This window comes from Parus major, chromosome 1A (genome assembly GCF_001522545.3).
Source record: "Parus major isolate Abel chromosome 1A, Parus_major1.1, whole genome shotgun sequence".
In the NCBI taxonomy this organism is placed as follows: domain Eukaryota; kingdom Metazoa; phylum Chordata; class Aves; order Passeriformes; family Paridae; genus Parus; species Parus major.
This window is the reverse complement of record NC_031773.1, coordinates 28,180,468-28,198,150: the sequence shown is the minus strand read 5'-3', so window position 1 is coordinate 28,198,150 and position 17,683 is coordinate 28,180,468. Positions and strand designations below refer to the sequence as shown.

General features: G+C 39.1%; 1 protein-coding gene across 3 annotated transcripts in view; it reads right to left on the bottom strand.

Annotated features, from left to right (window-relative positions):
* The window catches only part of TMEM117 (transmembrane protein 117), a 189,941-nt gene extending 173,069 nt beyond the window's left edge, over nt 1-16,872 (bottom strand). For 2 of the 3 annotated variants that reach the window (XM_015628236.1, XM_015628237.1), the window contains exons 1-2: nt 16,795-16,872; nt 14,557-14,861 (exon numbers count right to left, since the gene is read on the bottom strand). In XM_015628236.1, coding sequence (XP_015483722.1) covers nt 14,557-14,833 — 277 coding nt within the window. In that variant the 5' untranslated portion in view covers nt 14,834-14,861; nt 16,795-16,872. Of the gene's footprint in view, nt 1-6,474; nt 6,527-14,556; nt 14,862-16,794 lie in introns of those variants that run through there. The other variant, XM_019006725.2, reaches the window with a different exon arrangement.
* Between the last annotated feature and the right edge of the window lie 811 nt (nt 16,873-17,683).

The following is a 17,683-nucleotide window of genomic DNA, read 5'->3' as shown; positions in this document are numbered from 1 at the left end:
TTAGACTACAATACATTTTAGTCATTCAATCAGCACAATAGTCATCAGAACATCCACCTTCAAGAGTCATTAAATACGTGTTCTTTCATCACACTGTATGGGCAAAATAATCATGTTCCAATAATCAGCCACCTGCTGACTTGTTTTCTTGCCAAGTTCCACACATTACCTTGTTAATTATGAAAGCCCATGTATCAGTGAGCACATTAACTTTATTCTCAAAGTTACTGATGACAAAGCAGATTTCAATAAACTTTATACAGTCTTAATTCTTAAATTTCCAGTTTTAAAATAATTTTTTCCTTGTATTTATTAGAAAATTATTATATTCTACATGGGTATTCAATCTCTCTTATTCCATGTTTCAACTGTATTGTCTAAATATATAGGTATAAAATCTGGAAATATTTTTTCTTTTTTTAGTTATCTGTAACCGTGGCAAGAAAATAATCCGGTCCTGATAAACTGAAACACTTTAAAGGTGTTGGGATGCACTACTACATTCACAAAATCCTACAGAAAAATTGTATGCCTATGTGTACTTACCTCATGTACCTATGTGTACTTACTTCTAAGTACCTCTTCTTTCCTTTGTACTTCTTAATGTTTCAATTTTTCTTACTTTAAAAGAAAAATATTCTTTCTTTTTAATTTAATTGTCTATTGGAAACATGCCTCCATATCTGTTTGCCTCCACTGTCTGTGTCCAGAAGTTCTATAAAGCTCATTAATTATCAACAAAGCCATCCATAATGGAAGTCCCAAGATACTCACACACATAAGAGAAAAAAGGGGGAAAAAAAAAGAAACAACCTCATGCTTCTAAAAAGATTAATCTCAACCAACCCCGAGTAATGAAGAACAGAAGGAAAGAAAGCAGATAAGGGCATTGCTAAAGAAGCACATCTGTATCACATTGCCTCTGCTGGCTGTTCTCCCAGCCTGGACATCTCACACAACATGCCTTTCTCCTGGGCTGAGTCAAAAAGCACTGCACAATCCTTTTAAAAAAAAACATCCTTCCATCTCTTACCCAACGATATTCCTGTTTCTCATGATACTCAGCAGTGAATATACTCTAGGAGCTGATAAGGGTTCTAGGCATTTATTTTCCTGGTTATAATTGAATCAATTAAACACACTTTTTAAAAGCATTTTTGTTCAACTAGGCTGAGCTAATGCTAATGTTGCCCTGATGGTTTTCTGCAGAGTTAAAAGACATAGGACATCTGTTCATGTTTACTTGCTTATATTTTTACTTTGAAATACATGCTCCTAAAATGTTTTATTATAATATTACCTGGATATAATGACATAAACTAAATCGTTTATTCCATTTTGCTACAATAAGTGAACAATAACCTAAACAGCCAAGAGACAAAGTAAATATCCTCTACTATGACAAGTATATTGCAATATTGGTTTCTTACAGATCTTTGCTTGCATTAAATCTGAGTACATGGAATCCAGTTAAATACCTAAATATTAAGAGTTTGAACCCATTATAGTATATTGTAATAATGTATTAGCCTACAAAACTGACTGAAAGGTATAGGTAGCTTTTGTGTACCTTATCTAGATATTCTAACATCTTCATAATACATTCAATTAACACAAGGTAAACCATGGCCTGAAAGATTTGACCTTTTATGTACATGCTCAGCTGTTGTCAGAGAAACAACTTTCATTTACTATTGTACATTGAGCATTGTTTTGTAAGCAAAAATTGTTAAACCAAAAATCTCTAAGTTGAAGAGATAAACTTTGCTACAAACTTCCTGAAGCTGCTAAGGAAAACAATCTTTATATTCTCTATTTTTCTTTGTAATACTTTCATCTCACAGAGAAACTACTGAAATGTTTACTAAGACACAAGCTTACTTTTTAAATAAAAATATTCAAATGTTTCTAAAAGTTTGGTTTTCTCTTCAATATACATAAATGAATGTATTCTGATATCGAAGTTTTTCTTCGCCATGCCTCAGAATCACCTCACTTGGCAAAAAAGTACAACAAACAATACCACAATGCTATTGAAATACTTCTCTATTGCACATTGCTTTCATCTGTGGAAGCCTAATCTCTTTAGGCAGGAGAAAAAAATATGCCTAGTGATTCTACACTGGAGGAACCACAGCAGAGGCAGGTGATATGGCTGAGTCCATCATCTGCCCTGTAGAGAAGTATAGCTTCTCTGCTCCTGTTTAAGAGAGACATCCAAGACTCTGAGTGGCCAAGTTTCCCTGTGCCCTGCCTGGAGCCTGCAATCAAGGTATGGTGGGATGTGCTGGACTCCTGCAAGGACCTATCAAACCTACAGCCCTCCCAAGATCTTTTTTCAGAACTTCTCCCAGCTTGGCACTTGCCAGCTTGGTCCCTTCCACTTCACATGAGTCAGCATAGATGGGGCTTCCTCCAGCTGGGAAAGGTGAACCTTAATCAGGTAGCACTGCAGTTCTCAGCTTTTGCAATCTAAGGTAAATTGCAGCCTAATGTCACAAAAGGGAACAGTCAAGGTCTCAGCTACCGACCCAGCCAGAAAACTGATGTCCTCACACAGAACGTTGTGTGCCAAGACAAAGGGCACTCAGGATCTCTGGTTTCTCACCAGTTCAGCCAACACTGGCAACAAGATTGATGTCTGTACCCAGCTGTCTTTCCACTGGGCTTCTTGTGCAGCCTGTCTTACCTGATTTTGGGGGTCTCAAGGGCCTTAAAGGGCCACGCACTGCTGCTGAGTGCACACAGTTGAAATGCAGAGCATTCTGCCTTCCTTAGACAAAAGAAATGCCACTTTAGGAATGCCACATAGCCTTTAAAGATTTCTTGCTATTTCCTCAAAGAAGAAAAGAATTGTTCAAAAGAGTGCACATTCATCTTTTATTACCAAAACAAGAACAGGAGGATGGACTTTCGCTGCTGCAAGGAAAGAGCTGACATTTTCTTTTCTTAATGGATTACCCAAAGGCAAGAAAGAGCTGGGTGGTGATGGCCACTGCCATCTGCCATATCAGACATTGCAGGGGTGGTCCTGGAGGCACCACATCTCTGCCTGACATTAATGTCATTGCTATTACCTAGAAGCAATACTTCAGGCTGCTGATTTGGAAGAGTTGTAAAATGCAGATAGTGTGGGAAGACTTAAAGCTATGCCAGAATTAGTGTGTAGGCAGGCTTAATTCTGAATTTTTTTGCACCTCTCAATTTCTATTATAGGGATTTAGTCTATAATTTTAATTTTAGACTTTACTGTTAATGATGTTATTACTCCAGGTTTAAACAATTGTGCTGATGAAGATAAAAGGAAACCTGTAAAAATAGATATTGATTTCCTGTAATGTTTTAGAACACTTTTTTAGTGGGATAGTAACTGAAAACCCTGTGTTAGCAACAGAAAATGCTAACGCATTTGTTCCTGAGGTGTAGATTTTTAAATTCTACGTGACTCAATCCCAGACTACAAAACTAATGTTAAAAAATAATTCTATTTTTAAATGGCATCACTGCATTAAAAAAAAAAAAAAAAAAAAAAAAAAGTTGGATAAGGGGCATGTAAGTATTTAATTATATTTTTGCATCTTTATTCTTTTAGAATTTCTAGCACTTCTAAGAAACCTGGGGTTTTAACTACCAAACCTATGTAAGCAATTTCACTATTTCATCCCTATATTTTTTAATTTTAGAGCTAAAATGTTTTATCACCATGTATGTCATGCCTCCAGAAACTACATTTTCCTTCTTTGAATTCTTTGGAATCCAAACTTCATAGCAGATAAAAGAAACATAGCAGTATTTATAGCCTGTATAATGCTGATGCTGAACTCTGAAGGGAAGTACTAAAATCTCTGTTCTTCAATACCAGTTTAATGATGCTCTGCAACAACTTGTCAAAATAATCAGGGGTTTTTTTCTATACTATTTGTTCTTTTCTCCTGAAGCCTATTCACAAGCTTATTTTTAATAGTAAATAGAATTGCTTCCAATGTATCTACTACATAGGCCTTTAAAATAAACATCTATAAAGAATTTTGAGTCAGAAAACAAAGCAGATTAAGCATGAGGTTTATTTTTTGTCTTCAATAAATATTTGCAACTCTGCTGTCTATTATGGAGACTGTGACTAGACCTCACATAGGACAGCCAGGAACCCCAGGGATTACTGAGCATGTCTGTGTTTCCGGTGCAAAACAAAGTGGAGAACTGGTTTTGTGGGACCAAGAGGAAGCACATTCCAGTGACAAAAAGGACACTCTCTAGCTCACAGTGGAATATGGGTAGCTCACAGGGTTATGCACATAGACCTGAGCCTTTCCAGACTCTGTGAAAACTGGTATTTTTGTAAGCTGTACTCTTCTCAACTGACACCTGTATATGCATCCAGATCACCTCAGGTGCTTCTCTGAGTACCAAAAAGGGGTACAATCAGTTAATGCAGTTCCATGTCAGAACTGGTATGTGTTGCAATCTGCACAGATCTTACACAGGAAGGCTGATTATTATTCTGCCAGACTTGGACAAGTCTCACAGTTAGCAGTTGTACAAACAAGTGACAGTGTAGCGCTTCCAATATTTTGCAGAATACTGCCTCTGTGGTTACAGAAGTGCTTGACAACCAAAAAACTCCATTAGCTTTGTCTTACTATCCCTTTGCCCTCCTAGAAGGGGATGGAGGATGCCAAATTACTATTTCAACAAACCTATTTTATCAAAACAAATGATACAAAATTAGCTTTCATGGGTTAAAATTTTCACAAGACTTGTTTAAGTTTTGGGCTGAAGTTTCCAAATGCTGAAAAATTTCTTAAGGGAAAAAAAAGGTCAAGTTCCCTACTTTGATAACTCAGAAATATGCTTAAAATGTTTATAGAATCAAAAATGGAATAGCTATGTCTTCTTTTAATCACATGAAAGTCTGAGGTTTTGCACTTGACATTTTTCAATCAATTGCAAAATTCAGAGAAATGTCATGAAAATCTAAGTATGATTAGCATCCACCAATGCACAAATATCCTGCAATGACATAATATTAAGCATTGCTTATTAATCCTAATTTGACTTTCTAGAAATAGCACATCATTTGTATTATGTACACTAAATAATCGTGTCCAGAAAGGATTATCTACTACATACAGATTAAAAGAGACAACAGACTAGACTAAACTGTCATAGACACTATATTTAGTAGTAACTTAGGAAAAACTGAATTTTAAATCATTTAATACTATGTTATTTGCAAAAGTAACCAGGGCGTATAAAATATTGCAAAATCTGTGTTTACTCAGAATACTCTGGCTGGAGAAGCTGTGTTATAATAATCAGTGAAACTGAACAAAGTAATATTTCCATGCCAAATTTCCTTTGGAGCTGGTGTATAATGAAGAGAAATTTTCATTACTAAGAAAGTGAAAGAGTGGGTAGGTTACAAGTAGAACATACAAAAATACTCTTTCAAGGTAACTATAAAAACCCACTAAACTATTAGGTCAGCAGGTGGAAGGGGAGGAGTAGAAAATATGTTGAAAAAATTGAAAAACGTTTTAATTTTTTCCAATATATGCCTGTTTTTTTCCTTTGTTTTAAAATTAATTATGAACTTAATCATAAAAGCAGTGTACAGAAAAAGGCATTGCTATTCTTCATCTAACATATTTAGCTCTCCTTATTTGGAGAGCTGTTTAAGCAGCAGCCATGTTCACTCGAGACCACTAGAAGGTGCTCCTCTGTTGAAAGATAATTATTTCTGTCTGAATTGCTGTTAAAAGCTAATTTTCCTCCGATAACCGTGGTTCTGGCCGGTTGTTTACACAGACTGTAATTGCAGCCACTACCCCTGCTATAAAACAGCTGGACCTCGTCTGCTATAACCATTATCACAGCATGAAAACAACAGATCTGTGATAACATTTTCTGATAAATTGAAATCCCATCTGAGCAGGACTGCAGTCAGTTCTGCTGGAAGGTGGGGCATGGAAATTGTGGTGGAACTAACAAACCACACATTTTGTAAAGTTAGGAATCACAGAATCATTTAGGTTGGAAAAGACTTGTTATGATAATTGAGTCCAATCATACACCTAACACCACCAAAACTCATTCCTGGAGTAAATTAAGGCAGAGTCATCCCCAAGGAGAATCTACACACTTGTCTGAACTCTGAAGGAGAGCCCAACATAAAAAAACAAAACAAAACAAAAAAAAACCAAACCAAACAAAAAACCTAAAAAACCCCAAACAAAACCCAGACAAACACAAGCATATCTCCACCAATTCCACACCACCAACACTATTGGGATATCAAGCTGCAGCTAGAAGTATAAGAATCTATAATTCATCTTTTATACACAACCTTGTATGAGCCTTAACCAAGTCCTGATATAGTTTGCTCCCCAGAGTGGCACTTTGATAACACTGATAACCTCTGGGTGCACACAGGCTGCCTCGGTCAGCCCTTTGCATAGGGCTCTTAGCTCTTACCTCATCTCTTACCTCTGCAGAGACCCCTGACTGCCCACATTTGCTCTTCTCCCTAGCAAGGCAAGCAGAAACACAGTCTCAAGTTTGCTTTTTATCTGCAGCCTAAGAGATGGAAATCTGTAGACATCCCCAAGACAGTAACACTGCTGTTTTACTCCCTGAATTTACACAGGTCATACAAAAGTGACCTCTAATTTAGATAAAAATTGCTCCACCTTTGGCTGCCACAGAGATAAGGCTCATGGGATATAAGTCCCAAACCACTTCAAAGTAATCTCAGCTGGAACCTATCAAGGATAACATGAAGAAAACTGTTTGTAAATACTTTTTTATTTGCTGCATGAAAGTGACACAAAATTGAATGTTGTGCTAAGCTCTGAATTCCCCAGATCAGGAACTCCACAGACATGCCATGTAAAATACTAGTTTCCAATTCTTCCTCCCTTTTCTATACCTCTAGCACATTACACCATCAGGTGTGAATTAAGATCCATATTTATTGTCATTTACATCTATGAGCATAGATTTGCAAGAGCCAGGATATTTGTGGGGTTTTGTTATTTAAAACTGTGGTCTCTCAATTTTTAGGCCTTTCATAAGATAAAATTAAATACTGTTGTTTCTGTGACTCTCAAGGAATGCTTTTCTCCATCTCTCCTCATCTCTTTACTCCCTCACTGCCCTAATCTTTTTTTTTTATTAATATTATTATTTGTTTAGCATGTTTGACTTTACTTGAATCTTGTACAGATTTAATTTCTTCTTTGCTTTACTATTAAACAAATATGTGCTTCATAGTAGACAGACATTGCATGAGTGTCTCAGAGATAGAAAAAATTATTTGTCACGTATATAAGTGAGCTTAAAAAGCCCTAAGTAGCTGGCCACTTTGAAAGATCATACCCCAATGCTGCAGATGAAAGCTGAATTCAAGGCTCTGCTGCTACCTTTACTCAGCTGTCCAGTATGCTCCTGAGAGACTCCTTTCCCACCTAAAGGCACCAGGGAGAGTGTGAATCCTCAAAGGAGAGTTTCTGCTGTTCCTGCCATCCCCTGGCATGAGTTAATCAATGGGGAAAAGGACATTGCCCCTTCTGATGAAGACAGAAAAAGAAGAATGCAGAAAATTCTGTTTTCCAGTAGGAAATTAGGGCATGTACCTCTCATGTTTAGAAACCCAGCATTTCTGCCCTACATGTGTCATAAGGAACAACTACTGATCCCACCTTCTTGAAAGTCACTCTAGTTAGTAAATACATTTGCAAATTCTTTTCACTTTTGCCATATGTAAAATATCTATGAGAAATGTATACACCACACACACAATTTGCTAATAGCGATATATCCTATATCCTGATAATGCATTCAAAGTTTTTTTAAGACCAGAATATATTGAGGGGTTTTTTTCCATTCTGGAATTTATATATGTATATATATATTTATGTATATATAAATAACTTTATAAGGCAGGTGCACAGGCTGGGAGAATGCACAGGCTGGATTCTGCCTGAGGTCCCAGAAAAATCACACAGAGAGAAATGTTGGTTTGTTTGTGAAGGACCTTCATGCCACTCTGCCAGCCTAAGGGAACCTTCAAAAGGACACAGCATGACCAAGGAAATCATGTTCTCCTAGGGACTCTCCAGCAAGCACGTGGCAAGGTGCTGTTCCACACTAATATCCTCTCTATCTCCTCCTTGTATGGGATAATGATACATGAAATTTGCCCCTGCACTAGGTTGCACCTGCACTATGCCCATCAGGATACATCTACTAAGAATAAACTCACTTCTATTTCTGGAAATTGGGGGATGGAGACGTATCATTCCCATAAGTGGCAGGCATCATTCCAAAATCACTCCCAGCTTCAAAGAGAAAGAAAAATCTAGAAGTCATGTCAAAAAGATCAAAACATACATTTGACACATCAATGCGAAGTAGCAATGAGTGTATTTTTAGTTTTCAGTCACTGGATGCTAAATATTATCTAGAGCTTTCCCATTATGGAAAATCTGACACACATAGCTCTTCTTGCACTCTTATGCTACTGCTTGGGGACTGGGATATGCACCTCCAATAGAATCAGCTTTCATTGAAGAGAGAATAATCTTTCTGTAGCTATTGCCTGTATCTCTCCAATTAAACTCCAAAATTTACTACCCAAAGACTGATTCCACAACTAAGGCTAAGTACAGACAACAGACTTCTCATTGAGTGTGAAAAGAGGAAGCAGTGAGATGTTATGGCTCTTCTAAAAATAAGAATAAGAAAAGAAATTAGGAGGTCACTTGCATGCTTTTCATTTCTATTTGAAAGGTCACTTGTGGTCTCCCTCATGAACAATGTAAAGTTTAAAATAAACTGATATCTGAATTACTGTCAGCTTGCCAGAGCTGGAATATGATGAGCCTGCAACTCATTCAGTGGCTGGCTGAGAGCTGCTGCTTCTTTTTTTTTTTTTTTTTTTTTTTTTTTTTTTAATTTGAGGATTCTGGCTCTCAGAAATGCTTGCTCACAGTCATTTGTGCATTATTATTAGCAAACTGTTAGACTGGCCCCTTGGCACACATTTTGTAGGACCAAAATAATTTTATTGTATTCCTTCAACATTTTACTGGTACAAAAGAGGTGAATTGACGGTGAGGCAATCACAGCAGACCTTGAATACCCTCAACAGTATTAGTTTGGTCATTGTTATTAAGATACTGAACAGGCTCTTGAAGACAGTATTTTTTACCAGCTATCACATTAGTTGTTTTCTAATGGGATGAAGTCATCAATGGAAAAGAAAGAGCAGAAACAAAGTTGCTGGGTATTAAGTGACAGTCCTTACTGTAATGTAAGACACAGCTGACAACAGAAAAGAATAAGCTCTATCAATCAGCTTAGAATTTTATGCAAGTATTGCCATACGTACACCACTTGTTTCTACAGATGGTGGCATAACTGCTTCTATCACCACCATCAAAAAAGAATGGGAAACAATCTGGCTGAAAAACAAGCATGTGAAAATTTTAACAAATCTATGGGAAGCTTCTTTGGCAGAACAGATCACATGGTTCATTAGCTATTTCACAAGCACCACTATGAAAGTGATATGCCAACATTAGCAGCAATACCACTGCCCAGATTTTACACTAACATGACCCCTAATATATCAGGATACTAACTAATCTAACTAACCACTTTTCGTATGCAGTGCACCTGGCTAAATCCCAGTCTGCCTAATTTCCTCTTGCAATCTTCATTCAGTTAGTACACCCCTTAAACTTCAGCATAATAGAAGACACTGAAGAATCTGGTATTAAGACATTTGCATGATCTTTTAGAGCCTTCCAGATAAGATGTTTGACAAGAAGAGTAATGTTTTCAGACAGCATAGCCTTGGTGGGTGTTTTGTTTGAAACCACGTATCATGAAATTACTCCCAGCATGGCACTACTGTCCATTAGAAAATCTGCAACATTCGTGTACACCCACAGTTCAGTGCAATTCCTATAATGAGCGCTTTATTCATTTATCCCAGTGTCTATGAAGCTCAGATTATCATTTAATTTTAAGCAAACTGCATACTGTGAACATTTGTAAGAGAGCAAACCATTAAATTTAACATTTATACAACAGCTCTAATTAACTTGCTGTATTATGATTCCTCTGTTTTAAGAAATACAGATTTAGTTATACATATCTTGTTTTCTGTAATTTTTGTAACACATTTAAGTATTTAGTTTTTCCATTCACACCACTTAGAAAGGAACTTACAAATAGAAATCTAAGCACGCTCATTGACAACTGATTCAAATGCAAGTACAATACAAATACAGTACTGTAATCAGGCTTTTAACCAGATTTTAATACATCTTTAGAATCACAAAAATGGGCAGGTAGAAACATGTATGTTTTGTAGTAAGTAAGTTTTTAAAAACTGATGTATCTAATATGCACTAAGCTAAGGATTAGTGCACATAAGCACCAGTCAAAGTAAAAATGGTGGATTGAAAAAATACATTTCCAAGTGTACTGCCCATTTATGTGTATCACTAAAAGTCTGATCAAATTAAAAACTATCTTAAATTTACTTGAGAGATCGTGTTGATCTATATTGATGCAAAATGCACAGCCTGAACTTTGGGCCAAAAAACCCCACACTGAACTCAGAATTTAGGTCTGAAGTAGTGCAAAAGAGCAACTGTGTGTATACTGAGCAGATGCCAATTAAAACATACACTTGCTATACCTTAAACGCTGTGTCACTTTCCATACAATGCCCCACAGCTTTATAAAAAATAGGGAAATGCTTATTTAGGAATTTCTTTTAAGTCAAGATTTGAATGCATTTTTTGAATGCATAGTGTCATCAAATGGATCAGTTTGTAAGCTCTCTCTGGTTTAAATAAAGCAGAAAATCAATCAATAAATTGACACTTTCCCTTATCTCAAGTAATTCTTTCATCATTCTCAAAGGAAAAACAAACCAGGGGTAGGTATATTTACTTTTCATTGCCCCAAACTTCCAATATTCTTCAATGACCTTTTACTTTCCACTGCAAAATAAAAAGCACAGCAGAACACAATATCTAACCAAATAGATGTGCTTGGTGATGGACTGAAATAATACAGTGGATAACAGCCAAAAGACAATGTTAAATTCTACTTGTTCTGACCACATGCCATGGATATAAAGAATGTACTAGATAAGGGCTGTTTCCCACAGAAATATTTATCGTGGGAGATGTTTATCAAATGAATGAAGCTATTTCTTGACTGAAGAACTAGAGAAGCAATTGTTTTCTAATCTTCTTTTAAGTCATAAGGAGTGTCTTGAAGGATTCCCTGAAGATGATACTGCTCAAAGGTTGCAACAGAAAACATCCCACCTTGTCCTCCAGCTGAGATATCTACTTCTCATCAATATAGTTTACCTACTCCCTTTTCTCTTGGTAAATTCAGAGTGATGAAGCCTAAATCAGGTTTCCAGCACCTGTCTCCTTCCCCTTTTAGACACATAAGATTCTTGAACTTATTTCTTTTAATTTTTTTAGTCCATGACAGTTAAGGCAGTGACTGCCACAGACAGTAAACTGTATTATGACACAGTTCTAGCTACTCTATTTTTCTAGTCCCTACGCAAACTCAACAGCAAGAAATACAGAAGACAAGGAACAAAAAAGCAGAAAGGGCATAGAGAAAGAAAATCCTTTCCCTTCCTCTTCATTTAAAGTGAGATGTGTAGACTAATCCTTTTCATTTTCAATTTGCAGCCTACACTGTGAGCCAAGATCTGACAGGGGGAGATTGACTGGTGCTACTTGGTTTCCTGACTGCAGGGTTATACACAGGCCGTAAGAAACAACCAGTCACAATTGCCCCTGCAAACAGAGTGTAGCAGAGAAAAAAAACAAAAACAAAATAAATAAACAAGGATTTAAAACCAAAGTGGTCCCAAGCAATTATACATTAAAAAAAAATAGAAAAGAAATTACAAAAGTAGCAGCTATTCAGAAAAATAGACTAGGGAAATTAAAAACAGTAAAGCAGTGAATTCATGAACTGCTTGATGCCAGAAGATCCAGATATATTTGATGAGGATCCCAATAAAAGAAGTGATTTCTAAGCAATGAAGTCATTTAAGTAGTAGCAAATAACAAGCAGAAAATATTTCAGCATGGGCTGTACAAACCTTCTGGAGACACAGAGATAACTGAAGCTGTAAAACCCACATTCTCATCAAGCAGTCTCTATCCACACCAGCTACACAGCCACATCAGTCAGCAGTACAGTCAGCTCCAGTCACACTGCCTGCCATCTGCTCGCAGTGTATCACAAGCAGCAGCACACTCCCACTGTCACACTGTGTGGGTACAGTCCCACAGCACTCGAGCCAACACAAGGTATGGCTGCCACAGCCCCCAGCTATCTTGGCTGCACAGCCCTTGGCCATTTCATCAGCACTGGCACTCAAGCAATCGCATCAGTTCAAGGAGATGCTGCAGACGGCAGCAGAAGGAACTGATTTTCCATGAGATTGGCTGCCTGAGCTGGCTTGCTGCACTGTCACATCAACAGCAGCACTGGCTCAAGGGAGGCACCAAAATGATGTGGCTGGCATTAGGAGGGTGGGGTTGTGACAGATCTACATTGGCTCAAATTGCCATGAAACTCAATGTGCAGAAGCTAGCTTCAAATCATACTGTACCTATGCCCAGACCACAACCACAAATATCCACAAACCAGCACTGCCTTCAGGGTTAGGAATTTCTTACCCATTAGCTTCCTCTCAATGCTGACCCCATCTTAGAGCTGCCACAAACATCGGTATGGTCAGACATGTGATCCTCACAGAAATAAAAGATGGGTACTGCTAATATGGGTAAACTCCCTATCCTGTTTCACTGAGCAACTGCACAAAGGCACAAAGCAGCAGACACTGGTCTGGACAGACCTTCTCCATTTGGCAGTAGGACTGAATCAAGCCACTTTAAAATTTATGTTTAGCTACACATGATATTGACTTACAAATAAAGATGGAATTATCACAATAACCTATATAGATAGAAGACAATTACTCAGTAGTCAGGAAAGTGTGTTCTCAAAAAGAAAAATTCGTGTCTTGATGAGGTCATATACCATAAAAACTTGTTCCACTGATTGTCTAGCCTTTCAGATAAAGAAAAAAAAAAAATACTGGCTATCTGCCACTTCCAAGCACTGGACCTTGGATTACATATGCTGAACTGAAAGTTCTGTCCTTCAAATTTGAGCAAGTCACTCTCTAATCTTTCCTTTATCCTCTCAATCCTTTCACTATCAGGCTAATTTTCTAAATTTATCAGTTTCATCACTTTTCCTTAAACATCTTCAGTTTAACAATATAATTTCTCAATTGGGGAAGCCAGAATTGAAAACATTCTTGTGATAGCCCTTGTTCCAGGTAAAATGTCCTCTTTATGGGACTATTTTACATTTACCATTACACTATGGTAAAATAGCTGAATAATCTTCATGATGCCTAATTATTTTTCAGAATAAGTGTTTCAAGAGAAGTCTGTATTAAAAAAAGTATCTTAATGTGGCTTTGTTTGTTCATTCCTCAACACAACAGCTTTACATTTGATTTATTGAGACAATAGTGGCTATCTCTTGATCTTAATAGAATGAGACAGACTAAGGAAATGGCCTATTGCTCATGTGCTTCCAGGTGTTCCAGTAACCATCCATCCTGCAGTGCTACCAGTATAAGAATATGTGGGTTGTCCATCTAGACCAGCAGCAACCAGAATCAGATGTTTCAAAGAATAGTGCAAATGGCAGGAAAAAAGAAATCTTTTCTACTGAAGATTTCTAATTATCTCTAAAACACAGAGACAGCCCTGAGCCTTCAGATGCAACATTCTCTACATATAAGTTAAGACAACAATGGATATTTTTGTACCTCTATATATTTACTCCTAAGTTCTCAGTCGCTGAATTTATTCCAGGGCCATTTCATTCCTTTCACTTAGTCCATCTACAGTATGTTCCCCAGTTAAGTTATATCTTGTGTATGGAAACATTTACTGTCATGTTTTTCCCCATTTCCCACCTTTCCATTTTAATGATTTGCTCTTGTACTAAAACAGAGGGAGGTCCTACCTCTCTAGAATTCCCATTTTCACGTGGGAGCTCTTCAGCACAGCTCTGCTAATACTTACAAGAGCCTCTGCTTCCACTTAAGTGTCTTTTGACAAGACATGCAGTGTTGCTGCCTCAAGGAAGAATTTCTTTTCTTCAAGTTGCTGAGAAAGTTACATAAGACCTAAAAACTGGTCTGAAGGTGCAAACATGGAAAAACTGAAAATTACTGACCTCCCAAGTATTTAAAATATGTCAGCTTTCACTATTTTTATCCTTCTTTGACTGAAATCATTGAGAATTATATTATGGCTTTAGCTGCCACAATGGTGTAAGCTTTGATGTTCTATACAGCTCTAAACAGCAGAAGCGATTAAAAGCAAAGTTTACAAAACTGCCACGAGTAGAAAGCTAAAAGGAAAAGTCAGAAAGCCATTACCAGGAAGTCAGTAGATGCATTGTTTAACTTACCAAACAAGCGCTGATGGAAGAGAAATTTCCCAGCTATTAGTCCTGTGAGAATGGCAAGGAGCCACAGAAACACCTTCAAAAATCTCCAGCCTCCTCCTTCAGGGTATTTATTTGTTACAAAGGAGAAACAATTACCAACAACAATAACATTGGCTTCTGTCTGGCTGTGAGATACTGGGTCCTCAGCAAATATTAAGAAGTTAAAGAAGATCACTAAGTAAGCCACAACTAAGCGAGACCACGGGTGCTGGAAGTAGTAGCGGAAGTCTTTATCCATCCTCAGATACTGAAGAACTGGGTTTTGCCTATATGTAAAGACACAAATGCACAATGTTATATATACCCCAAATTCTCAGAGCTTAGAAGAGACTTAATATATTACAAAAATCAAATCATTGTAACCTTGTCATCAGCAATTTTTAACACTTTAGACTTGACTAGAAATGAAAGTTTCGATCAAAAGATATTGTTGGATCCAGGGAGAGAAAAACTGAAATTTCTCCCTATTCCAATGTAAAAACAACAACCAAACATATACACATTGTAGCAGAGGATTTTCAGTCTCAAATATACTTTTCATGCCTCCTCCATAATGGGGTGTGAAAAGAATGAATATAAGAACATGGCAAGCTACCTAAAACCCAGACTGCCTTTCCAGCTGCACAAAAAATACAACACAAATTTCACAAAGGTTCATGCTAAGCCTAATCTTTCTCTGTGCAGGAGAAGGATGGAACCAGCCCAGAAGTCCAGAGGTCTTCTACTGGAAGTTTAAAAGCATATGACCCAGAAACATCAGAAACAATGCTCATTTGAAAGAATGACATGTTGGAAAAGATTTTAGAATTAATTCTTGCAAGTCAGGCAAGCCTGTATAAGTCTTTTCATTGCCTTCAGGGAGTACACCTATAGGTTTTCAAAACCATAAAGTAAGACACCCTGAAAACAGAGTGTTCTGTATGAATACAAAAACTGTATTTTGAAACCTGCCAACTTATTGAGTACTGCTATAGAAAAATGCAACTGAGCATGGCTAACATTTTAGTTGTTTGCCACTTGATTTATTTTTCTTTTATTCACAGCCAAATAGTTTTCATCCTCTTGAACCACTTTGTATGCACAAAGATACAAGGTCTTTGTGTCATAGAACACCAATATTATTCAAGCGACACAGTATGTAGGAAGAAAAATAAAAGCGTCTAGTAATATTGCTTGTTTATTACAGCATGATCCTTGAAGGATACAGTGACAAATTTTTGCAAATGTCATATGTCCTGCAGCAAAAAACCAAACCAAACAAACAAAAAGCATCCCACAAAAGACCTAAAACCCCGGATCAATTACTCATCCCTTCCTGGACTTATAACTTAGGACTTGCAAACTTAGAAATGACACAAATTTCAATGTCTCTCTTTAGTTAGTCCCAAAATTATTTACCTGCATAACCCAATTTATATTAGTAAAATTACAAGGAATCCTGTGCCTATTATATGAAAATAATAAAAGAACCTCTCAACAGATTCAGACAATGCATTCAGTAAATGACAGAAAGAAATAATGTCCCATTATGCATAAATTACATATGAAAAATAAAAAATACCACATTACAGAGTTAAGAAGTTAGCACGAGGGAGTGTCGCTCCTTCAAAAACTTTACGAAAAAAAGTAATCGCTTCTTTTTTTTTAAAGTAAGGGTCGTTGCCTAAGAAAATACCACCCTGGAGAGATTAAACTGCCTTTAGAGCCATAAAGATGCCCAAATATACTTCTTGTTCTCCTTTCGTTCTGTTACCATTAAGAAAAAGTTTTGGTATTTCCTCATGTGTATGAACCATCTTAAAGCCCGAATGGGGCTGGAGATAAACAACTACATGTCCCGGTATTTTTGACAGCTGCCGGACACCCGAGAGTTACCCAACACCCAGCTGAAGACGCGGCTTCCTAGGAAGCGTTTTATAGCATCAGAAGCCAATATTAGCAATAGCGGCAGTGACAAGTTGCTAACAAAATCCTTCTCCTACCCACCTCACAGCCAAAAGCGCGGGCGCCAAGAGCGCCGCTGACCACACGCCCGTCGCAACCTGTTAAATCGACATTTCCCCCCTGCCCCCGGCGCAGACCCGGGCACCCGCGGCCACCTCACCCGGCGCGGCGGCTGCGGCCGCGGGGCCCCGCCGGGCACAGGGCCACGGGCCCCCGCAGCGCCGCCGCCCCGGGCCGCCCTCCCGCCGCACTCACCGCCACGGGGGATCCGGCGCCGCGGGCGCGGTGCTGCTGCTGCTGCTGCTGCTGCTGCTGCGGCGCGGCTCGGCGCCCGCCCCGGTGCGGCTCTGGGCGGCGGGCGGCCCCGCTCCGCCCCGCTGCCCCCGCGGCCGGCAGGGCCCCCCAGCCCCTCGGCGCTGACAGCGGCGCTGGCTGCAGCGGCGTCCCGCCCCCCGGCCGCCGAGGGGAGGGAGCGGCTGCGGCGGCGGCGCTCCTCCCCTCCTCTCCTCTCCGCTCTTCTCCGCTCCGCTCCCGGGCGCGGGCGAGCGGCGCCGGCAGTGCCGCAGCCGCGGCGGCAGCGGGCGGCGCCGCTGCGGCAGGGTCCCGACGCCCCCGGCGCCCGTGCCCGTCTGTGCCCGCCCCTCCCCCGGAGCCTGCCAGCAAGAACCCGAAACCTGCGCGGTGTGCCGCGGGTGTTTATTCACCCTGGAAAAGGGTGGCCGGGGAGCCACGGGGGCTTATCCAGCCGGCCGAGGTGAACGAAACACGAGCAGCGCTCAATTCCCATCGGTCAGACTCCGGCATTATGCAAATTTACAAACACGGGAAACGGGCGGTCAAATCTGGGTATTTATTATCCCAAAGCAAAACCACGGGGCTGGCAATAACAGACAGATCGCTCAGGACGATCTTTGAAAACCCTAAAATTTGGGAGGCGAAGGAGATCTACACACAATTTACTTACTTGGGAAGGGGATATGCTGAGGCTCCAGGGTGCACACACAGTCTGTACGGTCACTGTGTCGGGCAAAATGCCTCTGTGCAGCCTGCCAGAGTTGTTGACATTGCACTCCAGCCGAATTGTCAACCAAAAGCTTTTTAATGTGGGATGTGGTCCCTAGTGTCAGTGTGCTGGTATTGCTGA